This window comes from Protopterus annectens, chromosome 7.part0, assembly GCF_019279795.1.
Source record: "Protopterus annectens isolate FY-2018-M chromosome 7.part0, PAN1.0, whole genome shotgun sequence".
NCBI classification, from domain to species: Eukaryota; Metazoa; Chordata; order Ceratodontiformes; family Protopteridae; genus Protopterus; species Protopterus annectens.
Genome location: NC_056739.1, coordinates 841,918,842 through 841,946,448, shown reverse-complemented (window position 1 = coordinate 841,946,448; position 27,607 = coordinate 841,918,842). Strand labels below are relative to the sequence as shown.

The following is a 27,607-nucleotide window of genomic DNA, read 5'->3' as shown; positions in this document are numbered from 1 at the left end:
CATACCATAATATGGCTCCTGATTAAAGGTGAAGTATAATATTGCTAAGAACATCAGGTAAATCAAGAGATGTAGGAGTGCAAACTAGTTTATATAATCTACAATGGATTACCGAATTTAGTCAATTAAAGAGCAATTGTAAAGCTTTTACATAGGGAAACTTTACACATTACCTGTAACCACATCACATCTATATGTTTGCAAACACCTTTTGGTGACAGGATTTTTTTTTTACAGTTTCTTGATAAAACTAAGTTTTAAACCTCAAATTGAACACAGAAGTCCACATCAAATGCCTGCCATCACATTCCTTTGGTGAGCATATATTTGTTTCTTGATGATGATGCAGTTTTGAAAGCTTTATAGAAACTACCAGTTATTTCCATGAATGGTTGGAAGCTTTTTATTTCTTTTTTCTTCTTCTTTTGGAATAGGTTTTTGTTAGGGACACAACAGCTGTTAAGCAATTGTAAACTTACTAGTTTCTTGACAATTATATTACAGTTTGGCAATTAAATACTCATTTTTAAAATTATATGCCAACAAAGCTATTAAAATACCAATTTCCATAAGAATGCCATCAGTATGTCTTGTCTGGATATTCTCATTGAACGGGGACACTGGCAGAGCTTTTTTCCAAACTTCACTGCTCAGCAGATGTTTTAAAACACAAGTATATAAAAATGTAAGTCCTTCCTTTACAAAAAGATGGTCATAAACATGAAGGTGTGTTGTGCTTGCAGGTAACGTTTAGTGTTTCACTGCGTAAAGTTTTGTACTTGATTTTTAAGGTCAACATTTCTCAAATGATAATGTCAGCCTCTGTGGGAAGCTGCCAAAGCTAGTCTGGAGGTGTGTATTTAATGAAGCTGAACACAAATAGAATTAGTCAGGACACAGTCATACATCATACATCACAAAGTTCTGCAGAACTGAGCCAAAATTCCAAATGGATATGCAGAACTAAAGACATTGCCTGGCATCAAAAATGCAGGGCCCAAAATATGCTTATAATGCACTAAGTTAGACCAAAGCTGTGAAAAGAAAACTATATTAAGTAGGTAAGTTATGCACATCATATAACAATGTATAAACAATGCTCGGCCAAATGCTGTGTCTCAGAATTCTGAATGACAGAATTTCAGTCCCAGTAATTCAATGAAGGAAGACCAAGATATGGAGAGAGAAGAGTAATAACTGGGTGTGTAGTTACACTTGGGTGTGCGGGGACTTCACCCTCCACACACAGTGCAACAGAGAATGCCTGCAGCAGATGTCAATTAACTTTTCCGTTCAAGCTTATGGACTGTGAATTCTGAACTACAAAATAGACCAGAAGATCATAAAGGTAATTAAATGTCAATTGTTCACCTACGTGGTATTTTTAAAAGGGATATGAAAAGGGATGCGTGACCAATGGAGGAAGTAATACAGGATGTTCTTTGTGTTTCACTGTTGCAGTCATCACACACGGGTTATCTGTCAGCAGGTAGACCTCAGTCGGCCCAAATACCAGAGACTTCGTATTTCTGTGTCGGTTGCTGTTGCTTCATGACTGACATCAGGTCGTCATGGGTATAAAAACAGGCAGCCGACGCCATTACATCACTCTTTCTTGCCAAGGAGCCCGAAACAGTTTGCACGAGTGCCGGTCGGCCACTACCTGAGTTTTTGTTTCTGAAATTGAATCATCCTGAAGTCTTCTAAAGCTAAGTATCCCGTTGAAGACCCTTTTTTCTTGCTCTAACAGATGTCAAAAAAAGTTAACAATTGTCTCACCTGTGGAAAGCAAATACGACACCGAGATTTCCATTCTTACTGCATCACCTGTTTAGGCCCAGACCACGACGTACCTCGCTGTCGGTTTTGTGCTTTGTTCAACACCCGAACTATTCATCGTCGGGCCCTTATTGTAGCTAAATACTTTCATTCTCGTTCTCTGTATTCTGAAATGGCTTCGGTAAGTCATCCGACTACCGATCTTCTGAAAAAATGCAAGGATAAACACAGAGGCAGACCGCACAGGTCCAAAACTGCCAATGACGCTTCCATTAAGCTAGTCGTCAGTTCGCCGGTACTCAGCGAGAGGCTTTGCAGCCCCTGATGCCCACTTTGATGGATTCGCATACTGCTACTGAGACCCGTTCGGAGTCCGGTATGGTGCAAGACTCTTCTTTGACTACGGAACCTGCAGATGTCTCTACCTTGGATGGGTCTGTAGCCGCTGTGCAGGCACCGGCTTCTGCGGAAGTTCTTCACATTACCGCTTTTTGACACAAACAGACAACTTGTTTTGCGTCTTCAGTTCTTTCTAAAACTACTGAGTTTCTAAGGCCTAGAGTATGAGCTATTCCTAAAAAAACAACAACCCAAACTCAAGCTCCTGCTTCCCTGCCACAATCTCAAATGCTTAAAATGGCAGAATACCTGATCATGCTGATTGAGGGAAGCCAGCCTTCCCCTGCTAAAAAAAAGAGAGAGATCTGTCCCCAGCAGCTTTAACTGACCAAGAGTCCGACAACTCTGAGGTTTCTGAATATGAAGACATGCCTTTATCTGCCTATCAGGATTCAGATGCAGAAGAACCCATTCATTCTGCTTCTCCTCCAGAGGATTTTTCTTTTGGTGAAACCCTACATACCTTTGGATAGCATTTCCACTGGGAATGCCAGGATTATCCTCAGTCCAAAAAGAGACTAAGGGAATTTTTAGATTTACCACAGCACAGACCCTTAGCTATCCCTCCTGTTCTGGATGTTGTGGATGATGTCTTTTTGGAATCCAGTTTAACTCCTGATAATTTACCCCCTGCTCCAAGGAAACCAGACAGGAACTATAGAGTCCCTGACTCTCACAAATCTCTTTTCAAAAATCCTACTGCTGACCCAGAGGTCATCTCCAAGGGACCTAACGGAATAAAAGCAACTACAGCTTAGAATCCCACCCCTTCAAATAGGGATTCCCGAGCTTTAGACAGATGGGGTAAAAAAGTATACACCTCTGCAACTCCCATCATTAGAGCATTGAATTGTCAGTTCCACATGCTGAAATACCAGAAACATACTATGGAACACGTTAAGCAAAAATTATCTACCTTTCCTGACTGTGCAGAAAATAAAGAATTACAGGAGCTTATGCATGTTGCAAGCCAAGTCAGCAAACATACCCTGCAATGTGGGTTTGATGCCCTAGAAGCATCTTGCAGGGCAGCAGTCACAGGTTCTGTACTTAGGAGGCATGCTTGGCTTAAGGAGCAGACCTTACCAGACCATGTCAAATCGAAATTACTGGACACTCCTTTAAACAAGGACAATCTGTTTGGCGCCAAAGCAGAAGAGGTTTTAAAAAATATGGAAGAAAAGGCTAAGTCTATGCAGACAGTCAAAGAATTTTTGCAAGTGCAGCCTCCAAGATTCAGTACGGAAAGAATTCACAATGACTTCTCAGCTCCAATCCTCACCTCTGCCCAATTGCTCATGCCCCTAGGAGGAAAACTTGCCCACCATACAAAAAACTGGACCTCCATCACCAATGATCAAAGGGGCCTCAACATAGTATGCCAGGGGTACAAATTCTATTTTCACATGCTGCCAACCCCAAAAGAGTTCCCAGACCTTCCTCCAAACCAGTGGGCAGAGGCACAAAACCAAGTTCAATCCCTGCTCTCCATAAGGGCAATTCAGCCTGTTCCTGCAGAACAGGTAGGCCAAGGTTTTTATTCCAGACTTTTCCTGGTACCCAGAAAAGAGGGCACCTGGCACCCAATCCTAGATCTATCCATTCTAAACACCTTCCTGATGATACCAAAATTCAAAATGCTCACCTTACAGCAACTTCTCCCTATGCTGACCAAAGATGTCTGGTTAGCCACCCTAGACCTAAAGGAAGCCTATCTACACATCCCTATCAGGGACTCATGCAGGAAATATGTACATTTCAGGGCAGGATCTATGCATTATCAGTTCACTGCACTTCCCCTTGGCTTATCCACTGCTCCCAGAGTCTTAACAAAATGCCTGGCTCCAGCCATTGCCTATTGCAGATAGAGAACAATTCAAATGTACCCTTACTTGGATGATTGCCTGATCAGGCAGACAGTCAGGAAAAGCTGTTGTAGCACCTGACATTTGTAAAAGACCTACTAACCTCCCTGGGGTACACTATCAATGAAAAGTAATCAAAACTAATCCCAGTCAAAAAATTGTATTCGTGGGAGCCAGCTTGGACACAGCATCCCAGATGGCATTCCTTACTCCAGAAAAACAAGCCTATCTTACAGGCTACTTCGCTGAAATGACCACCAGAACCCAGATATCCACAAGGAAAATCCTGTAGGCTCTAGGGTTCATGGCCTCTTGCATTCTACTAATTCCATATGCCAGACTGCATATGAGGAAACTTCAGTGGTACTTAAAAAGTCTTTGGTGCCAACATTCTCAGGACGTGGAAACCGTCATACCTATCATACCTTGTCTAAGGACAGAGTTTCTTTGGTGGGTAGCAGCATGCAACCACAACATGGGACTTCCCTTTACTCAACCCCATACCACCCAGACACTAACCACAGATGCATCAGACTATGCCTGGGGGGCACATCTGGATGGCAGGTGCATTCAGGGCCACTGGAGCCCAAACCAAATTCATCTGCACATCAACCAAAAAGAGATGCTAACTGTTCAGCATGCTCTGACAGCTCTAAGATCCCTACACTCACCAGGGCCCCTTCTAATAAAAACCGACAACACCACAGAGATGTGGTACATCAACAAGCAGGGGGGAGCCCACTCTTATCCCCTCTGTAGGCTAGCCATGAACCTGAGGAACATGGCCTGGGCTATGCAGATTCAGCTGCAAGCTCAATTCCTGTCAGGCAAACAAAACACTCTGGCAGATGACTTAAGCAGAAATCTCCTAGACCCACACGAGTGGCAATTAGACCTCAACACCTTCAGTCTTCTAACCCAGAAATGGGGTACCCCGAAGTTAGACCTATTAGTCCCCCCTACAATCACCAGCTCAGCAAATTCTGCACCAGGGTACCTCACAGCAAGGCCTGGAAAGTAGATGCCCTATCCTTCCATTGGGTAAACCTCTCAATCTATGCATTTCCCCCTCTGCTTTGCAATAGTAGTACTCAAGATAAGGCAGGAAAAACCAAGGGCAATCCTGATTGCCCCAGACTGGCCACGCCAGCACTGGTACCCACTACTGCGCAGTCTGTCATCGGTGCCACCATGGCACCTACCCCAGATCTCAACCCTTCTCACTCAGCAGGAGGGACAGATCTTGCATCCGCAACTGCAGTCCCTGAACCTTGCAGCCTGGCTTATTCCTTGAATTCTCCTCCAGTGGCCAGCCTAAGCAAACAGGCGCTGGATGTCATTTGTGAAGCCAGAAGACCCAGTATAAGGCAATCCTGTGTTGATAAGTGGAAAATGTATTGTTCCTGGGTTCACTCTAAAGGAGCAGATACAGCACAGCCCTCCTTACCTCTCATCCTGGATTACCTAGCAGACCTACTCCACAGAGGCCTATGCTTCTCTTCCATTAAGATCCATGCCTCTGCCATCTCTACTCATTACAGCACTGAGCCACCTCTCTTCTCTCACCCTCTCATCAAACAGTTCTTGAGAGGGGATAACAACTTAAGGCCACTAAAAATAGACCCCACCCCTGCTTGGGACCTTACCTTTGTGCTGGAAAAGCTCACGCTACACCCCTTTGAGCCTGCAGCTGCAGCAGAGTTAAAATTCCACTCTTGGAAAACAGCCTTGCTTCTGGCCATCACTTCAGCTAGAAGAATGTCAGAGCTACAAGCACTTATGGCTGTGGAACCCCTCATTATTTTTCATGCTGACAGGGTCTCCCTCAGGACTAACCCTACTTTTATGCCTAAAGTGGTGTGCAGTGTGGCTCTCAAACAATCTATTCATTTGCCCACCTTTTTCCCTAATCCTCAAAATAAGGGGTAAAGGATCCTACACTCTTTAGATATGCACAGACAACTCAAATTCTACCTTGATAGGACTAAGCCCTTCAGGAAGTCTGACCAGTTACTAGTCAGCTTTGCACCAGGGACAGAGGGCAAGGCCATATCAAAACAGACCATCTCCAAATGGATAGCACGCTGTATCCATTTTTGTTACAAACACCATGGGAAACCACCCCCTCAGGGGGTCAGAACGCATTTCACTAGGGCAACTTCAACCTCTACAGCTTTTCTCAGAGGAGTCCCTACCAGGGACATTCTGGAAGCTGCTATTTGGAGTTCTGTTCACACCTTCACCAAGCATTACCACCTACCTATCTTTTCTAAATCCAGGGCGGGTTTTGCAACAGCAGTCCTGCAGGGCATACTAGGCAGCTCCAACTCTCCTTGACTGCCTCCACCTATTCTTCAGCTTTGGGAATCAACCCAAGTGTGATGACTGCAACAGTGAAACACAAAGAACATAGTACAGTTGTGTAAACTTACCATATATGTAGATGTACGAGTGTATTCACTGTTGCAGTCCTGGTTTCCCACACTCCAACCCCCTTCTCTCTCTCTCTCTCTCTCTCTCCTTTTCTATTTATCTTACTCACCCCTTACAAGGCTGTTGGTATTTACTTTTTACTGGTGGTGTTTTTTCCAGTATAACTTAGCTCCCTATTTGGGGGCTCCTGACATCTAGGGCAAGAAAAACTGATGTAATGGCGTCGGCTGCCTTTATTTATACCCCTGATGACCTGATGTCAGACCTGAAGTGACAGCAACTGACGCAGAAATACTAAGTCTCAGGTATTCAGGCCGACTGAGGGCTACCTGCTGGCAGATAACCCAAGTGTGATGACTGCAACAGTGAATACACTCGAACATCTACATTTATGGTAAGTGTACACAACTGTACCATGTATGGATAGGGCAACCTAGAAGGAGGGAGAAAAGACAAGCCTTAAGTGTCAGGATAAGTTTCTTTATCACTTATGGGCACTCAATTTAGTGATTTGTTATGTTGTTAAACTGACTCTTTGTGAGTTATAGTTTATTGACTTTCACTGATGACCTCTTTATTGCAGCAAGACAACTACTACTACTGTAGGTCAAAAGGGTGAGAAAGTAAAATATGGTCAGGAGTTTTAGCACATCCCCTTCATATTTAGTACAAACATCCATTGCTTTAATGATGCTGCTTTCTTCATTACCTATTGGTGTAGTTTAAAAGCTAACTCTTGTATTATTTCTTAACCAGGCATGGCCGCCGCACATCATAGATGCCATAAGAGTAGAAAAATGTCCCTTTAAGCAAGGTAAGGAGAAACAACATTAAAAATGGTACAGATGATATTGTCTACTCATCTCTGTATGTGCACATGTGCATTTGTGTGTGTCTGTGAGTGTGCTGTGTTTGTGAATGAGCGGATAGTTGCAATACATATCAAAGTGCATGCAGTAAAAACATCTCTTGTATGACAGAAGCACAAACTTGTTATAAAATAAGCCTTACTCCCTCTTCATAAAAAGGGTAAAGGTTCAGATAAGTCCAACTTTTTTTTACTGAAACAGAAACAAGCAAAAACTTAAGTATACTAAGTACTAGGTAATATTTGCAATCTCCTGTGGCCATCTGTAGACTCTGAAACCTACATAATGTTGTTGTTTCTAAGCACTCATGGTGTTACAAGCATTTCTTTTTATTTACTTATTTGTTTATTTGTACTGATGTGCAGGGTAGAGCGCCTACCCTTCTGGACCATTTTAGGCTCAACCAAGTGAAACAAGAAATTACAAAACAGATGAAAAATAGCATTGTGTATTCTGTTTAATTATAATTGTTCAAAAATAAATATATATTCTACCAAACATGTTATCATTATACAGTAAACTCTCAGTTAACCGGCACCTGTGGAGATTGGTAGATGCCGAATAAGAGTAGTTTCTGGTTGCTTGAGAGTTACTGTTAAAAATATACCTGACAAATACTGTACTCCATACTATACCATACCATACCATAAACACTGTATTGATTTGATTTTAATATTGAAATACAGTAATTAAAAGCCTGACTGGAATAATAATATTTTAAACTTATATTTCCGAAAGCGTGGTACGCGGAATGGTTTTCAGTGGCACACTGAGTGGATTGGAATTGAATGAAATGAATAGAGAGAGAGAGAGTGAATGCATGTATGAAAGCAGAAGCGACTATGTGTAAGAGATCGGAGAGATGTATGAAAGCTGAGGAGACTGTGTGTGCGAGAGATCGAAGAGAGAATGTGCAGTCTGATGCAAACTGAGTGTGGAGCAAGTGTTGACATTTTAGCGATTTGACTTTTTTTGTTTGACTTTTTCTCAGGTTGAGGAGAGAGGGAATTTATTTGTATCTTCCTTTTCAAAACTGTAAAACTCTAAAAACATAAGGTATGTTTCTGCAGGGGAAAACAAAGTGCAGCACATGAAAAACTGACTACTGTATTTCTAAAAGTTTTTTTTTCTGGTTGCTTGAGTTGCGGTTAACTGAGAGTTTACTGTAGTATTACACAGCAGTCAATATATTGTTGTGAGACAGAAGTTGCATTTGAAGCCATGTGTGCCTTCCTACTGTTACACTGTCCACGTTTCTCATTTTCTTAACTCACATCCTTGTATTCAGAAATACTTAATGCAATATGAAAATCTTAGCTTAGAAGGCTTCTGCATTATGTTAAACCTTTCATATTCAGAGACCACTCTACAGATGAAGTTTTCTTCTCCCTGGGATCTTAAAGCAAAAATCTCGTAGGTGATACTACATGTTAATATAGCACACTGGGGGGAATAATGATAATTATCCATTTGCTTTCCCCAGAAATGTATGCAGTCCCCTACCTTGTTCAGCCAAGCAATTCAGAGAATTCCTCAACTGAGTAAAATTTTACTCTAGGAGGCATAAATGATTACTTTAAAATCATGGTAGTCAGTGTTTCAGTCCTATAGGCGTACTCAGTACAAGTCAGGCAAACACATGAGGTGGAGATGTTAGTGTGTGAATGGAAGTCTGTATGTATGTCAGCAGGGGCATGAATGAATGTCTCTCTTTCTCTATCTGCTTTATTGGTCACACTGAAGGGTAAGGTAGTGAACTGAGAGTCTGCATATGTTTGTATATATGTGTGTATATATAATGTATGTATGCATGCATAATTGTATATATATATATATATATATATATATATATATATATATATATATATGTGTGTGTGTGTGTGTGTGTGTGTAGGTTTGTGTCTGCAAGTGTAAGGCTGAATGTTTCCATGAATGTGATCATGTGTGGAGGAGGGCTTTATTGTTCATGAGTGGATGTGAGAGTGTGCATATATTTTCTAAAGAGATGCATAGGCCATTAGAACACTAGAGTGGTCAGGTCTTAGAGTAAGTGTTCAGGTAAGTCAGATTTTAATGAGCCAGTGCGATATTCCTTATTGCAGCCATACCTGTTCCTGAATCGCATTTTTCTCACTGTCATGCTAATTGCCCATGTTGAGCAGTTACCGGGAGCAGTGAGGATGTTACTGAATACTAATCAGTGTTATTTGTGCCATTTCTCACTGCTCTTACTGGTTATTCCAGAATCTTCCCTTGACTCCATTATCATTGGGTACAGTTTGTTATAGCTGGAGTGCCAGCGTTTTTCCATGTTATTTCATTTTATTTTAAATAATGAGCAGCTGGGGAATAATGTTGCCGATTAACATGCCACTAGCTTTGGAAGAAAATATTCTCAGCAAAAAATTCCAAACATTTTAGAACTGTTATTTATTAGTGGTAAAAGAGATGTGTTTTCAAACTGTGAGTCTTTTACACTGCAAAGTATGTATATTACAGTGTAACAAAACCTGTAACCTCAATTTTCAATTTTCTTTGGACAAGAACAAGGTTGCATTTACAAATGCAGAGTGTCATTGGGTAAACAATATTTTATCACATCTTTTGGTTGCATGGAATGTGTACAATAGTGGGAGATACTTAATAAATTATACATATACCTTGAGATGTTGTTAGGGCTAGCATCCAATTATCAAAAGCATGCATGTGTAACATAAATGGGTGTGTTGGATGAGTGCTGTAAGATCAGTTACTTGAGGACATAGCTCTCAATTTCTTTCCAAAGGAATTAGGGATAGAGACAAAAATAAATGAGATCTAGGTCCCAAAATCAGGGACAATTTTAAATAATATTCTAATTTATTTAAACGTTAATAGAGCAAAAGTTTTTACCAACATACATTTTCTGAAAAATAAGAAGTATGAAACTCTACTATCTGGCATTATTGACTGTAATCCTCAGTAGTTTGCCAGAATTTTTTTTGAGGAGCAGCCAAAAATATGAAGCAAAATCAGTGATGATATGTAACAAAAGAGACAGCTTAGATGTATTTTTGTTGAGGTCTAGAGCTATGAAAGAAGACTGGGGAGGAAGTGTTCTCAGAAGAGACTGCATTTCTTATAATTTTCACTTTGCAGCAGACATAAAAAGAGTGGAAGAAGATTTTAAAACATCTGTGGATTTACACTCCAGGTCATGCTTAGGCCACACTACTGCTACTTACAGTGTATATACAAAGTGTACTTGGCTTATTTGGAAAGGCAGGTCTATGTGCCAAGTGTCTGCATAATGCAGTTACTACATAACTGTGTCTGCGTCTGATTCAAAAAAGTTAAATTGTAGGGAGCATAATGATCTCAATAGGGAATCTTCTCTGTTCCTGAAAATTATTTTATTACATGTGACATATTTGCCAGAAATGTTTCTTTCTTTTCACCTTGACTGTGGTATGCTTTACATGTTCCACTAACTAAAAGTATAAGCAAAGGCTTATTGAAACATACTCAGAACAAGGGTCTCGTGGAAACGGATTCACTGAGGGCATACAGAAGAGGCTTTTTAAAAAAAAAACTGTAAACATGACATTCAGTCTCTCATCTGATGATGAGTCTTCTATGCATGTTTCTTAAAAAATTCCAGTGTTATTACTGACTGACATCTGCAGTATGTATGAATAATATTGTTTCCTACCTATATTAGCAACATCTTACATGAAACGAACATGGTCATGCAGATTTCATGTACCAAGATACCAAATACAAATGAGCATTGCTGCAGTGTTTTACTGACATTATTCTTATCAATTATGCCATACCCATGGTGCAGTTTGTGACAGTAAAGGGTCAGGTAAAGTTGTCACATTCATCTTTCTGTCCAGTTAGCTAGCTTGTCCCTTAACCCAGTCACCTTAGGTATTCAAACAGTAGCACTTTCTCAAAACTGTTGCACTGAAGTCCTTTGATCTGCTTTATCTTTGACGTAAGTATAAATGTTAACTGGAATGGTCTAATACCCCTTTAGTGAATCCATGTTGCTTTATATCTACTGCACCTCTGTCATCCCAGGAAAAGTATTCCCTGTGCAGCTATGGTATTTACTAGCCTCATGTCTAGGTCCAGCATGTGTATTAGTACTACATATGTTAATGTCAACCTTTCCAGGACAACCACAGGGGAGAGAAATACCAGTAGATCATTTGTATCAACATACTCAGGGAAGTTATTCTAGGGGGATTATTTAATTTCAAATTCTTCTTTTCTTTTTCTAGCGGTACAGCCAAGATCATTGTGTCCATCTGTCCACTGCTCATATTCATAAACTTCCTTCTTAAGCTGTTGTTACCACTATATTAATGAAGCCTGTCCTGAGGTACACATTTAGTAAGACTGTTTAGTCAAAAACAACCTTATATTTCCTCTCGTGCACCACCAACATTAATAAATGGTTACATCATCCTCACATGTCCATCTCTAGTGAAAAAACATGTCAATCTTCTTGTATCTTATTTCTCATTTCCTTAAACTTCTTTGCATTCTTGTATTCCCCTCTCATTTCATCCTTCCTTTACTAACCAGTTTTACTTCAATTGCTTTTATATTACTTTATAGATTATTAGTTTACCGTGTAAATGATGTGATCTTTTGCAGGCTCTTTGCTTAAATGAATATAGATAGATAGATATAGGTATGTATAGATATAGATGTATATATATATATATATATATATATATATATATATATATATATATATATAGATAGATATAGCTACACACACACATATATATATGTATTATATAAAGGTTTTACTAGTGAAAGGAAATGAGTGTACATAATAGAAAAAAGAAAAAAAAACAACATATAGGCATGACTGGAACAAGCAAACTTCAGACAGTAAATGGATATCAGATTTGAACCCTAGACTTTGGCTTTGTGAAGCTCTGCCTGTCCTCCTATTCCTTCTCAAGCATGCTGCTTTCTTCAAATTACATTTTTCTTTAACCAATATTGTGATTTAAGAGTGCCCCATTTTTTTGTATTTCGTTCTTGATACATGCCACGTTACTATTTTTATTTGACCCATTTACCTTTTACTGATTGTTTCTTCACATAGACTTTGAAATCATTTCATAACCTGTCTCTCACTATAAGTGACCCCAAATGACTCCCATCTCTGTGTAACTGATTTACCTTGTGTTTCTTTTCCCCTTATTATAAACTACTCCATGAGATGTGACCACCATTACCTGCCAGTTCTAATAATTTACTTCTGTGCTCATTGGGAACAGATGCAGGAATTACTACATTCCCTTAACCAGTATGTTTACTGTGTTACTCCCTTTCTTAACATAAGATACAATGTTTTACAAGTCAACTGATGCTGTATTAAACTACTGATTGTCCCTAGTTTTTGATTCATCTTTTTCCAGTCCTGAAACCTTGACATACAAAAGAGAATTCTCCTATCCCTTCATGTTTGGTGGTGGGGGGGTCTGTATATAGCCCAATCCACTGTGTGTCATTTCCATTCTGTCCTTCCTTCCATGCCAACATTTCAGCCTCACCACATACATATTCCCTTCACCCTTTTCCATCATTCAGTCAGCGGTCTGGCAGTTGACATAGACGTTAAAGTTGCAAGCTGTAGTTTCCATAATGTTGTGTCTTTCGGCTTTTCCCGGTTAGGGGTCGCCACAGTGGAACTCCGGTCCGCTAATGATTGGCAGTAGATTTTTACATGCCGAGTTGCCAGCTCTGATGCACACCCTTCAACGAATGTATCCCCATTCACGCATGTCTCCACACAGAAGACGCTCTAGCTGAGAATTGAACAGGACAACGTCTTACTGTAAGGTGAGAACGCTACTGCAGCACCACCACCGCAGTACCCAAGCTGTAGTTCCCATAATACAGAGTTCAATTCCCCTCAGCCTTTGTCTCCTGTGTGACTTTGAACAAGTCACTTAACCAGACATTGGTCCCAGATCACCCCTGAAAAGGGACTGTTTGTCCAGTGGGCTTACGTGGTTAACAGTCGGCTTATTCCTCCTACTACTATACAATGGCATACCCTTTTTCACCAAATAAAGTGGAAATAAGTGGCTGAAAACAAAAAAAAAAATGCCAATAATCTGACAGTGGCTGTTTTTTTGTGTGTTTGACATTTGTTAAAGTTCTACTTTTTAAAGGACTGTGGGTCATCCTTCTGAGTGCCACTGTCAGATTATTGGCGTACCCTTTTTCCCTACATTGTACATCTCAAAAATATGAAGTTCCACTATCCTCATATCTATTTCCGTTATTGTTTTACACACATCTCCATAACTGCTACAGCATCTGCTTTCATTTCTGTTAACAGAGCAACATACAAGCTAACTATATTTCCTAAGAACACTGTATCAGTGATTAATACAGTGCAATTAATCCTCCCTCTTACTCTGGTTTCTAGGCCATTTCCTTAATCTTCCAGCCCCACGTCCCCCAGCAACAAACTAACAAATCAGGAAGACTTCCTATAATTTAAGAAACTATTCAGATATAACCGTACAGGTGAGAAAGTCCTTTAACTGGGCCATTATTGCAAAACCTTGTACCAGTTGCAGTACCTGCTGCATGGAATCAAATTCAAGAAGAAATTTATGCCCAAGAGATATTAATCTCCTTCAAAACCTTTTTATAATTTATCCCAGCACCTACAAAAAATAGATAATATACTCAGTACAGAATAAATATGCTGCCTTTCTCTTTCTAGGGCTAAAGTCTGCAGTTATGGAGGTCAGGGTCTGCTTTATGCTTTCTTTTGTTACTTCTCCAAAACACCAATGCAAATTTCCATGTGTATTTAGATCTCCTGTGGTACTGTGACAATTAAAAACAACTAAACTTCCAGAAGCTTGTTCTGTATACCATTGCATTTAAAAATAAGAATTAATAGTTTGAAAGTGGACAGTAATATGTATATGTACTAATTTTCCCTTACGTTGTAATGCTGTAAAAACTATGAATGTAAAAACCTGTATGTACATATGTGTATGTTGAATTGTTTCTGTAACTTTGTAACCTATGTGCTCGGGTTGTGGCTGATACGGGGTGAATAACCACTCTACCTGCCCTATTAACTAGTAGTAAGAATGTTTGAGAGGGAAAGGCTATAGATTTAAAATACATTATTAATTAGAACCATCATCATTCCCCCAACACCTAGCTAAAAATGTTTGAAGGAGCTGTAATGCCAAAGTATAATGCATATGTATATAACATGATTAAAAACAACAATGCAAGTTGCTAGTGCATGTTGAATCTACAGCATTTACATGTACAATATGTAACATCATGTTTGGTTGATCTCTTTTCTTAGAACCTGGATTTGTAGAAAACGTGAAAAATCAAAGCCGATTAGAAGTAAAAGTGGTCAACAAGATTATAGCCTGGAGAGTTTGGGCACCATGTAATATTCCCGTTGAAGTTCAGCTACGCTGGTATCCTACAAATAATGAGCGCACATTACAAGGAGCTCCTATTTTCTCACGGCATGCAGAAGTTAATGTGAGTATCATGGGATAAATCTTAAACAGTGGCTCATATCTGAACTGTAGCTTATTTGTAACATGTATGCATATGAAGGATTACTTCTCAAGGTAATGTTTATTTATTCATTAATTCACTTTTGTTAACTGGGTGAATGAACTGGTCCAACAAACCTTTTCAGCCACAACTCAGACCTTATAGACAAGACAATGTAATATGCAAGAAATATTAAGACAAATTTTCATAATCTATTCCTGATACATTCATTAAATAAGTTGATTTATGGACTCATTATGGACAAATTGTCCATAAATAGAAAAAAAGAAAAAAAGTCATGGACATTCAGAAGTGCCATATAGCTGAAACACCTGAAGGCCTTAAAGGGTAATTTGCATGTATCCCATGTTGCCTCTGTTTAAAGAGTCACACAGTGGAATGTCTAGCCTTGCTAGATTTATATTTTGGTTTTTACTGATTGGTTTTTCTATGTGACCTTTTTATTCATTGTTTTAGTTTGCCATGGAATTAAAGGAAAGAGCACCCACCTTCACATAATTTTCAGAGAAATTTGTTTACAATGGCATGACATACCACTGACACAGAGAAATCTGTAGTCAGTTACTGCTGACAATCTTATATGGGTAATTAGTCTTGTTCATGTCAGGAGCTCAGCATTTTCTGTAAAAAGACAGCCATGTGAAACTTTTCCATTGTCTTTATTGCAGAGAGGAAGAGAACCTAAATGGATTCATGGCTGCTTCCAATGTAGCCCTGCCTTTCATAGCAAAATAGAACAATTATATCAGTCAGTGGTTCAAAGGCAGTTGTCACCTCTTTTGACGAATTTTCATAAGCAGCATCACAGTATTGAAATGCTAATCTTTAAGCTTTAAATATTTGTTGTTTATACTGCTATACACTTTAAGATGAGTTAAATGTAGTGTCAGAGTTGTCTGTGATATTTAGAGAAAAGTCAGAAAATATTTTTTTCTTGTAATAGCTGTAAAATATCAACACATGTACCATTTTCATGGCCTCCCACCACAACAGGACAAAACTTCCCAAATCAGGACTTTTCTGCAGGAAGTGAGACAGCTGGCAACCCTATCATCTAGGTCCACTGATATTGTTTATAAGGAGGTCTTTTATGCTTTCTTGTGACATCCTTCCAAAGGAGGACGTATATTTATTGCACAGATCCTTGCAAAGAGACATCTTACACTGATTGAGACTGTCCTTACACAAGTAGACTGCATGAGCAATTTCCAGTCAATAAAGGAAATGTAACAATTGATGCCACCCCTGATAAACAGCTGAATATACTCCATGTGGTTCATTAAAACATTAGGAAAGGAAAATCTGAAGTACTTTAACTAGTAACCGATATAAATAAATGGATGAATGAAAATAAACATCTTTCCACTGCTGGCAGTTGGGAACAGAATTACTTTCAAATAATTTCCTTTCCAATAACATGTCACTTATACACGAAACTTCAAGGATCCCTCAGAGCAGTGATGACAGTTTTGACATCTGTGGGAAAGTGCTGAGGGAGGGATGGTCAATTCATCTTGGGCTACAAAATGATACTTTGAACAAAGGCCTTCAATTTAGCAGCTTTTGGTTGTACCTGCATAACTTATTAGTATACTGTAAAACAAGCCCTGAGACACACACATACACACAGACACAGCTGACAGCCATTCAAGAAATAAAAAAGCATTCCTGTTACAAAAGGAATACAAGATGACAGTGACTCACACTAATCCCATCATATGTCAATGACATGGGAATACACCACTGCTTCCTCATGTTTAGCATGGCTCATATAAAGCAGACGTGAAATGTATTATGAGAAAGAGAAAGACTTGAAGAAAAACAACATCACGTTGATATGTCAAGCCCCATTGGCAGCCATTTTGCAGAAAACATATTAAAATTCTGTGAGAAGCAGTCAGAGTGATTTTGAGGAGTTAAAATATCTCAGAAAAACAAAGTTAAAGTAAAAAATATATTTTTTTTATTTTTAAGGTGGAGCTTTCCTTTAAGTATAGTATGTTCAAACTTGAAAACTTGGAATGGGTATGAACTGTCTCATCCATATTCTCAGTGAAATGTCAGGAGGAAGATGGCTGAACACTGAGTACCAGCTTAATTTCAGCTCTCCCAGTGTGAAGACAAACTCAGAAAAGAGAGCCAGTGAATTTGTCTTTTTGGGTAAATTTCAGCAACTGGCTAGTAAGTGCACTGCCTGGAGGCCAGCAAAGAAGAAATTTAGAAACTCTGAAGAAAATCAACCAGAAGAGGTAAGGAGAAAACACTGGCTGAGAAGAAACCTGCAGCTATTCAGCAAAAAGCAGTTCAAGCTCTAACTTTGTTTAAGACAGATCTTCCAGTAATCTAGAGGAAAAAGTAAGTCAAATGTGTTCAGAGCTAATTATAATAAATGAAGCACTGAAGGAGTATATCAACTCAAATAACAAAGGCTGGAAGAGTTTAAACAAATATTCAGATGAGTTGATAAAATTGTAAAAATCAGACGTGGAAATGGAGAAAAAGCTGGCTGAGTATGCGACTGCTCAAGAAGAGATGTTTCAAAAATGGTAGAATTAGAGGACAGAGCACACAGAAATCTTGAGATTTTCTGATGTACTAGAGAAACTGTAAGGAACAGACTGTTTTAATGTTATTAAAGCACACATAAGCAACTGGACTGGTATTCCACAGTAGTTGTTAACTGAAAGAGCACATTATGTGTATGGTCCAAACCTGGCCATAAGAAAGTCACCAAAACCCCTAATAGTAAAGATACAATCATACCAAAAGAAAGAGTTGTTGCTGACAAAACTGTGGCTGAAGGACAAAATACTAAAAATTGGATACAGTAGAGTGTTTGTGGAAAATGATAACTCACTATACACCATGCAGAAGAGGAATATAGTTATTCCAGCAATCAGAGATTGTCAAGAGGCAGGTTTGATGCAGAATATGCATAGCAGGAAATACAAACATTTATCCAACAAAAGGAGAGTTGTCAAACAAAAGGGCGGACTTTACTTCTCATTCTTTTGATAATAAAGCTCATAGAGAGACTACACCAGTGAAATCTTTTCCAGTGTTCCAAAGAAAAATGTTTAAGAGACAGAGAAAAGCATAGGAGTTAACTAGAAGAACCAGGAGTACATTGAAAATTAACCAGAGACTGGTGTTGGGAGTTGCAGATCAACTGGAAGAAGACCAGCAACTTTAATGAATAAATGTGGGATTACAAGTATCAATCACATTTGTGAAATATGACTCAATAAGAATACCTGAAAATATTGGACTTTTTTTTTACTTTGCTAAACTTGTAGGGGACTCTAATGTTCTGTATTCTATAGATAAGTACTAGGCTTACTGCCTTTATGGTTCATTTTAAGCCTAGTCAATTTCTGTGAGACTCAAACCTTGAACTTTGTGTATGTGAGGTAAACACCTTAACCATTATGTCAAACCCCTCTCCTTAATGTTTGGAAGAACATTAAGGGTATGGGAAGTGAAGGAAAATAAGTAACTGTAAGTAAAACAATTTTTGTTCTTAACAGGGGTAACTGTAAGTAAAACAATTTTTGTTCTTAACAGTATTTTAATAAAACATGACATATACTGCATGTTGCATAGTAAATCATTTTCAGGGTTTTTTTGTTTGTTTTGTTTTGTGCTATGGGGATACTAAAGTTAATTGGTGCCCCCATTTTTTCTTCTTTTTTCCTTCTTTCTTCTTGTTTAGTTTTAAGAAAGGTAGGCAATGCAATGTAAAAAGAGAAAAAAGCCTGGACAAAAGCATGTTAAAGATATAAGCTGTAATATTGGGTTGTTGAGGTGTGAGATGGAGTGTAACAGTATACAGATCGTGACAAGTAAAACTGATATGCTTTTTCTTTTTTCTTCCATAGGGAGATGACTAGATTAAGAAATCTGGCTTGATCTAAAAATGAGTTTTAAGTGGAAGCAAGTAAATAAGTGAACACTGACTATAATGAAAAGTTTTCCTTTAGCAAATAAATATTCACAGTGCAAAATTAGAAGCTTGCAGTTTAACCTCCTTCAAATGCCAAATAGAAGCAAATAGAAAAAAAACATAAGAACCTGGTTCTTATGAATTCATGCTTGCAGTTTAAGGCAACTGTGTATCTGGTTCTCATGTTTCTATGGAGACATGCTGATAAGAGGGCAATACGAGCAGAATATTTTTTCTTTCAGTGGCTAAAAGATAATGTTTTCTGAAAGCATTCAAGATGTTTTCTACATCTGGGGAAGGAATAAAGACAAGACAAAAATAGACAGCACTTAGTGAAAGTAGAACCATAGATTTTACCATGGGACTTAGCATGGATAACCTTAATTATAGGTCAGTTAAAGCCTGTGAGTGTAGCTGTCAATCTGGGGAGGTTGTTCCTATTAGGAGGGTTAGACCTTATTACCTGAAGATGTACATAGCTGAATGTATTTATATTAATAGGTTATGGGAGTGTTATGGGTGTGTGTGTGTTTTTGAGGGTTTTCATTAAAACAAAAGTCTTCTAAAATCTGACAAAGGTTCAAATGCATGTGACAAGAAACAACTGTATAAAAGATCACCCTGCCAAACATTAGTGAATGCATGTAACACAAAAGCTGAAACTAGACATTTAAAAAACTGTTATACATAACAGGTGGGAGTTACTACTACTTATCTTAATGGCAACACTTTCCATAATATTTTTGAACATGAATGGTCTCTCACAGGTATATACAAAATAGAAAGTAGTGAACTATATTAAGAAATGCAGTGTACAAATAGCTATGCTACAGGATAGACATATGGAAACAAGTGAGTGTGTGGATTTGATAAAGAAAGAATTTCAGGATGGTTATTCAGTGGATTATCTAGGATATAGAAAAAGAGGAGTACTTGTATTAATTGCTATAGGAGCTCCAGTAGTGGTAGAAGAGGGGAGGAAAAGATAATAATAGTAAATTTAGGGTAGTAATAGGCTACTGGCAAGGGAGGGGGGATTACACTGGCATACATTTATCTGGGAGAAGTACTCTGCTTTCAGTAGGGAATATTAATTACATGGGGACTACATTTAATTTGCAACAGTAAGGGTGTATCGGGGGAGGGCTAGAAGGGAAAATATGACAAAGGAAGGTAGATTTTTGAAATTTATAAAAGTAGTTGTTTTGGAAAATGTGAATTCAGTAGTAGGAGCTCGGAGAGAATTTACATCATTATTCCCCAAGGTACAAAAACTGAGCTAGGCAGGACAGAAATTATATTTTATTGGCACATGTGCATTTAATTGAAAGTTTTGATATGCATACAGTAACTATTTCAGATCACTCACCAATAACTAAAATAAAAATGCAGGTAATGAAATAAAAATGAGACACTGTTCCTTCCCCATCTAAACAGAGAGGGTTTTAAGGAATGGGTAGTAGAAATTATTCAAGAGTTATTAAGAAAGGTAAAAATTTCTTCAGAAATTATATCTAGGGAGTGGGGTAAAATAGAATAGAAATAAAAGAAAAAGAGATATGGTTAAGAATTAACAAAAACTATTTAGAGGGACTGGAAAAGGTTAAAGTATTGCCTAATGAGGGGAATCTCACAGAACAAGCAGAGGCACAACTGCAGAGTGCTAAAGAGAAAATAAGGGACTACCTGGATAATATGCACAATTTTGAAATATTGCCGCTAAGTAACTATTTTGTTAATAATAAGGTTGTTAAGTAACTATTTTTTTAATAATAAGGCTCTTGCCTTCCCCATAGTGCATTTTTAGGCAATGCCATGAGGTCAAAACTACCAACATGAAAATTTCATCAAAATATAAATTATAGGTCATGCTGCTAAATGCTAGGAGTCTAAACATGAAACTGCACTCATTGCAAGCATTCTTAACCTTGGAAGAAGCTGACATTTGTGCAGTCACAGAAACCTGGTTCAAAGCTGCAGAGAGCACCCCAGCCATACCAGGTTTCTCATCCTATCATTCATTAAGACCCCAAACCGTGGGCAACAAAACAAAAGGAGGTGGAGTTGCAATATATATATAAAAGACATATACACCACTTGGCTGGTCAAACAGTATGTTGCACAGGAAACACTCCAGGTGCAGTTAACAATTGACAAGACCCCTATTCAAATCATAGCTAGCTATAGGCCTCCAACTTTGACTAAAGATGCCCACTCCATCTATCTGGACCTTTCCAAATCTATCATGGTTCAACCCTTTACTCTAATCCTGGGCGACTTTAACTATCCAACCATAGACCAGAAGAAATACTCATGCCAAAACACAAATGCCCAGAGATTCCTTGATTTTATCAATGCAAATGTTGGCTCTTACCAGGGATTATGACACTATATGGATGCTGCAGTGGCTACTCATGTTGGTTAATACCAAGTCCAAGATATTTTTACCTCTTGTGAGGGTGTCAACCAACTGGTCCAAGACATTTGCATTGACAAAATCAAGGAATCTCAGAGCATTTGTGTTTTGGCATGAGTATTTCTTCCAATCTGTGGTTGGATAGTTAAAGTCACCCAGTCACTTTTGAAGTCACCATCTCACCTTACCCCCCCCCCCCCCAAGCTAGGGTCAAACAAAACAATTTCTCCAAAGCTGATTACAACATCCTGAAGGAAGGTATAAATAGCTTCACAGCCCCCCCCCCCCCGTCCATCAATAGGGACTGGCACATATGTCCAAACCTACACCAACATACTATATGAGCATTTATATAGCTTCATGGAATCAGGAATACCAGACAGGATGAAATCATCCTCCTCAAGGAAGAGAAAACCTGTCTGGTGGACATCTCCAATAAATAAACTCTATAAGAAAAGGAAAAAAATTGCTGTCCAGGACCAAGAAGGAGCAAGTGCCTAATTGGAAGCAATCTCTCCTTAGCCTGAACAAGCAAATAAGAGCACTAGTGAAATCCTCCAAAGCCAACTTTGAGTCCAAACTGGCCACATCTACTAAAGACAATCATAAGGCCTTCTTCACATATGTCTGCAATCTCCAGGGAAGCACCTAGATCTGCACAGAACTGGTGGTCAAGGACACCACATACACAAATGCTGTAGATATAGCCAACCTGCTGGCAGACAGGTTCAGTGAAAATTTTGCTCCTGTGTCCTCCCCATCAGTAAAACAGGACATCCCCAGTACCTTCTCCCCTCCTCTTATCTCTAGGGAGCAAGTCATCACTGCCCTCTCTAAGACAAAAAAATACAGCCTCCATGGGACCCGATAACATCCCAGGCTGCATCCTACATGAACTCAGGCAGGAACTTGCAGCACCATTAGGCACCCTATTCAACCAAAGCTTGAGTACTGGCTCCATCCCAGCTGAGTGGAGGACAGCTACTGTCATCCCCTTGCACAAAGGTGGAGCATCCACCGATCCAGGAAATTATAGACCCATCAGCCTAACTAGCCTGATCTGCAAGGCCATGGAGCAGATTATCATGGACCTCATTAACAAGGACATTGGCAACCTCCAGACACTTGATCCCACACAGTTTGGTTTTGTCAAGGGGAGGTCATGCCTGTTAAATTTGGACAAGTTTTTTGAGACAGTCACCAAGGCCATAGACGAGGGGAAGATGGTGCACACTGCCTACCTTGACCTGAACAAAGCCTTTGATACTATTCCCCACTCATGTATAATAGATAAACTCTCTCAACTAGGCATCAATCCATATGGTACCAGATGAGTAGCAAACTGGCTCACTGATAGAACCCACCTAGTCAAAATAGGGGAAGCCACCTGAAGTAGTAGACCTGTAACAAGCAGTGTACCCCAGGCATCAGTCTTGGGGCCTCTGCTGTTTGGGATATACTTTTCGAAGGTGCAGGCCGAAGTTTGTGGGCTATGGCTGACCAGGTTTGCAGATGACTACAAGCTGGGTCTGTCATCAATTCCCCTAGTGACGTGGACATCCTCTAAGAGGGTCTCACCCAAACAAATGACTGGTGCCAGAAACATGACGTCAAACTGAATGCCAAAAAATGCATCATTATCATCCCTTTCAGGGAGAGTGACCGCCCCACAAATGATCACATTAATAATAAGGTCCTAAGCATGCAATTACTCATGAGGGACTTGGGCACTTAGGTTGATAGCAAACTGATTTTTGACCACCATATTGCCACCATTGTACAGAAGGCTTTCTACATGGCCCACCTCATTAGTAAGGGTATCTCATCCAGGGACAAGGTGGTCATAACATCCATGTATTCTTCCCTTATAAAACCCATTATTGAGTACAATGCCCCTTTCGGCATGTGCCTCACAAAGCACATGCAGCAGCTGGATAGACCACCACAGAGGTTCCTCACCCAGAGAATCCAGGGCCTCAAACATCTACCCTACACAGATAGGCTAAAAGTCCTGTCCCTCTACTCAATCTCCTACAGACTCCTCAGAGGTGACCTCTGTCTGGCATACAAAGCAATCTCAGACCCCGCCCTGATGGGACTGCTGCATATCCACAAGTTAAGCTCCACTCGAGTAACCCGCACACATGACCTCAGCTTGTCTGTGACATCAAAAGGACTTGGCGGGACAGATTTGTGTCCCAGAGACTCCCCCTTTTGTGGAATAGACTATCTCTCCACATAAAGCAGAGTACCTCATTAAGCCTTTTTAAGCACAACCTGGATAACTGGATGGAGAACAGAAAATACACCCCTGGGATTCCACCTGTGTCCCTGCTGAACAGTGACATAGGGTGCTGACTTGTTGGAACATGGGCTAAATTCTTGGCTAGTCATGTAAGGGCCTCAGGGCCAATAGCCAATAGCTTCCTATGATCCTATAATTCCAGAGCAAAAAAGCTTTTAGCACAACAGCTCAGGCAACAGAAAGTAGAGGGGTTGTTGCCAAACTTAGAGAGTCTATAACAAGGAAAATAACCAGAGAGCTTGTAGAAGTATTATAAATATATCAGAAATTTTATGAAAATCTATATAAAGTCAAGAAATGTGGAAATCAAGAAAAAATACAAATGGAAATACTTATGGAGAAATTAAATATGCCAACGTTAGAGGTAGATGAGGCTCAATTAATGACACTTGGGATAGGAGGAGATGAGTTAAAAATGGTAATGTATGACCAGTCTCCAGAAATAGATGGCATTTCTGTGAAAGTTTGGAGAAAAGGTGAGAAAGTGATAAAGATCTGGAAGGTTGTGTTTAACAGCATTTTAAAAAGGAGGAGAGGTACCAGCATCCTGGAAGAAATTTCTGGTGGCTATAATACCTAAAGATGGTAAAGACCCATCAGATCCAGCTTCATATAGGCCCATTACAATTCTAAACCATGATTATAAAGTGTTTATGTCTATAATAGCTAAAAAAAATGGCAAAGTCATTGCCAAAATTAATAGATGTGGATCAGTGTGGTTTTGTGGAGGGAAGGCAAACATTTAATAACATTAATAGAACAATGGTGATCCAGAAGAAAGCAGAATGAAAGAAAATGCCACTGTTGCTGGTGGGCTTTGATGCAGAGAATGCATTTAACAGAGTGAGCTAGGATTTTCTGAGTAGGGCAATGGAAGCATTTGCATTCTCTAACACATTAATAAGGTTAATTAAGAGGATATATGAGGGAGCATAGGGTGAAAATTAAATTTGGGGGTTTCTCTCTGATAAGTTCTATTTGAACAGAAGAACCAAGCAGGGGGTGTCCACTCCCCTTTATTTGCATTATAATTAGAACCATGGGCAAAGAAAATAAGGGATTCAAATTCAATTATATAATCAGTATGGTAATTAAGAAAAGTTGGCTTTATTTGCAGATATCATCATCTTGTACCTTGTGATACCAGAAAAGGAGAGTTCAGTGTTGTGGAACATTCTAGACAGTTTCAAGTCTTTTTGGTATACAAAATTAATGAAGATAAAACAAACGCAATTGCTGTAAACTATGTACCCTCAGATGAATTGTTTTCCAATACTCATGTTTATGGAGGACATGATAAAATGAAGTACTTAAGAGCATGGGTTAAAAAAGATTCTGTTATGGCAGCCAAGGATGTATGGGAAGAGAATAAACAAAAGATAATGCAAAAACTGAGAAGCTGGAAGCTCTGTTTTATGGATATGGCTAGCAAGATAGAAGCAGTGAAAATGTTTTTAGTCCCTTTATACACATTAGACATACATATATTTTTTTCAGCTAGAGGAGTAGTTCTGGATAGCAATTAAAGAGTTGAAGGAGGGTATCTGTTAGAGGAAGAGGGCAAGAATCAAGCGGGATAAGTTGATACTTCCAGTATGATAAGGTTGTTTGGGATTACCTGATTTGAAGGAATATTTCAGAGCTTACACAGTTAAAGTTCCTATACATAGCACAAACAGAAAACTGTAATTCAAAGTGGAAAGGGATGATGGTAAATTGGGGGGGAAGCTCAAGACATTAGGAGGGGCTGGGACCTTGGATGTAAATCCTTAGGAGTATAACAACAGCCATGTAAAATATTATATTCATGGAGTAGCAGAAAGTATTCTAAGAACTAAGCAAACAAGGAAATGAAGAAAGGAGAGTCTGCCAATAGGGGTGACTGCAATTAGGGGTACAGAGAATAGGCAAAATGGGGCTAAAATTTGCTCTAGAAAACTTTCAAAGAAACCAAGGTATTGGGAGCAAATAATTTGAGAGGCAAAGGTAATAGAATGGAAATAGGCCAAAAATGCATTTAAACTGCAGGCTAGAGACTGCCTTCCATATCAAGGATTGATATCAGAGTATAAGCAAGGAGAAAGGGATACTGAGATTGTATGTGAAAGACCAGCACCGGTATAGTTTTTAGTCAAATCTAGATCTTATTTATTACATGATAATGATGGGAATCAGTCAGAGGAGGTTATAAAGGATTGGGGAGAGAGAAATATTTTATAAGCAATTCAGAAAGAAACAATGGGAAGATATATGTATGGCTCAACAAAGTCTAGAAGATTTAGGATTTTGTTTGGAAGTGATTGCATAGGTATTTTATACCCCAAGCAGACTCCAAAGAATGTTTCTTCAGGTAGATACCAAATGTTGGAGTTGTGATTGGGAAGAAAGAGGTAATTGGGGACATATTTTTTGGGACTGTAATGAGCTGGCAGACTTTTAAAAATTCATTGTAGACTACTTTGTCAGAAATAGTGGGTGAACAAATTGGTGTAACTTTAGTGTAATAAAGGAAATTATGTTTTTTTTTTTTTAAATTATGGTACAGGGTCTGAATTGCCTAGACATAGAAAGGCTTTGCTGACTTTAATTCTGTTGGCTATCAGAAAAGCAATTATTAGAAAATGGAAATCAAAGTCTAAACCAACCATATTAAAAGTAGTGAATATAGTAATGGAGATAAAAGAACTAAATGTGGCATCTCTAGAAAAGAGTAGGAGTAAATTACATAGAAAAAATGGCAATTGTGGGAAAATACATAAAGAATAATGTTTTGGAGGAGGAACGAGGTTTAAAGGAAGGTATGAATTGAATGAGCTATGTAATGTTCGACTGACAATAACTGTATAGACACTTAAATGTAATGTATAATGTTTGTGACTGAAAATATGTCAGTATGGTTTATTTTCATATCAGTGTATGATATCCTATGTTATAAGTGATAAATCAATAAAGATTTTTGTTTTAAAAAATAAAAATGTCAGGAGGAGGCAAGAATTCATGCAAAACAGATGAATTGCATATCTGCTAATCTGTCATTAATTCCACTTAAATTGAGTGATGTAATTGAAAAAGGCATTCTAACTATATACACAAGCACACACACACACACACACACACACACAAACAAACATATATGTAAACTAACCATATAAGACAAATAATTGTATCAGAATAATATGGTGGCTAATATCTATAAAAACAAACAATTATAAGGTTAGACTAATTGGTCAATATCTTTATCCCACTGTTACTGAACCAAAATGTGCTTCATATTGTACATATTTACAGTTTCAATTTTTATCATTATGTATTCTGCTATTATACATGTGTAGGGTGACTTTTGAAACCAAGAATTTGCTGAGTTTGTCATTTTAGTACTAAGTATTATTTGTGAAAAGTCCTTTTGTTTTACAGAAACTAAATGAATTTTTGGGTGTAAGGAATCACAAGTACCTGTGCATTCAGGTAAGAAGGTATTTTATTTATTATTAAATCATATAGAATGACTAAGCACCTCCCCTTTGTCCGAGACTGCCCTGGAAATACAAGGACAGTAACTGGTTTGCACAAGGTCAAAAGTGTAGAAATGCAATCTGGTAATATTTAAAATCAGGGTGCTCCCAGCATTTCAGGACACTGCTGCCATGTACAGCATGTCACCCACAGCACACTGCTGCCATGTATATCATGTCACCCCAGCATACTCCCGCTATGTACAGCATGTCACCCACAGCACACTGCTGCCATGTACAGCATGTCACCCACAGTATACTGCTGCCATGTACAGTATATCACCCATAACATACTGCTGCCATGTACAGCATATCACCCACAGCACACTGCTGTCATGTACATCATGTCACCCACAGCATATTCCCGCTATGTATAGCATGTCACCCACAGCACACTGCTGCCATGTACAGCATGTCACCCACAGCACAGTGCTGCCATGTACAGCATGTCACCCACAGCACAGTGCTGCCATGTACAGCATGGCATCCACAGCACACTGCTGCC

The 27,607-nt window shown here is 38.9% G+C and overlaps 1 protein-coding gene across 1 annotated transcript in view; it reads left to right on the top strand.

Annotated features, from left to right (window-relative positions):
• IL17RC (interleukin 17 receptor C) overlaps positions 1–27,607 on the top strand; it is a 564,676-nt gene that overhangs the window by 376,106 nt on the left and 160,963 nt on the right. Inside the window, exons 10-12 of the mRNA XM_044077385.1 lie at positions 7,233–7,290; positions 14,700–14,887; positions 27,005–27,055. Of these exons, the coding sequence (XP_043933320.1) occupies positions 7,233–7,290; positions 14,700–14,887; positions 27,005–27,055 (297 nt within the window). The remainder of the gene's footprint in view (positions 1–7,232; positions 7,291–14,699; positions 14,888–27,004; positions 27,056–27,607) is intronic.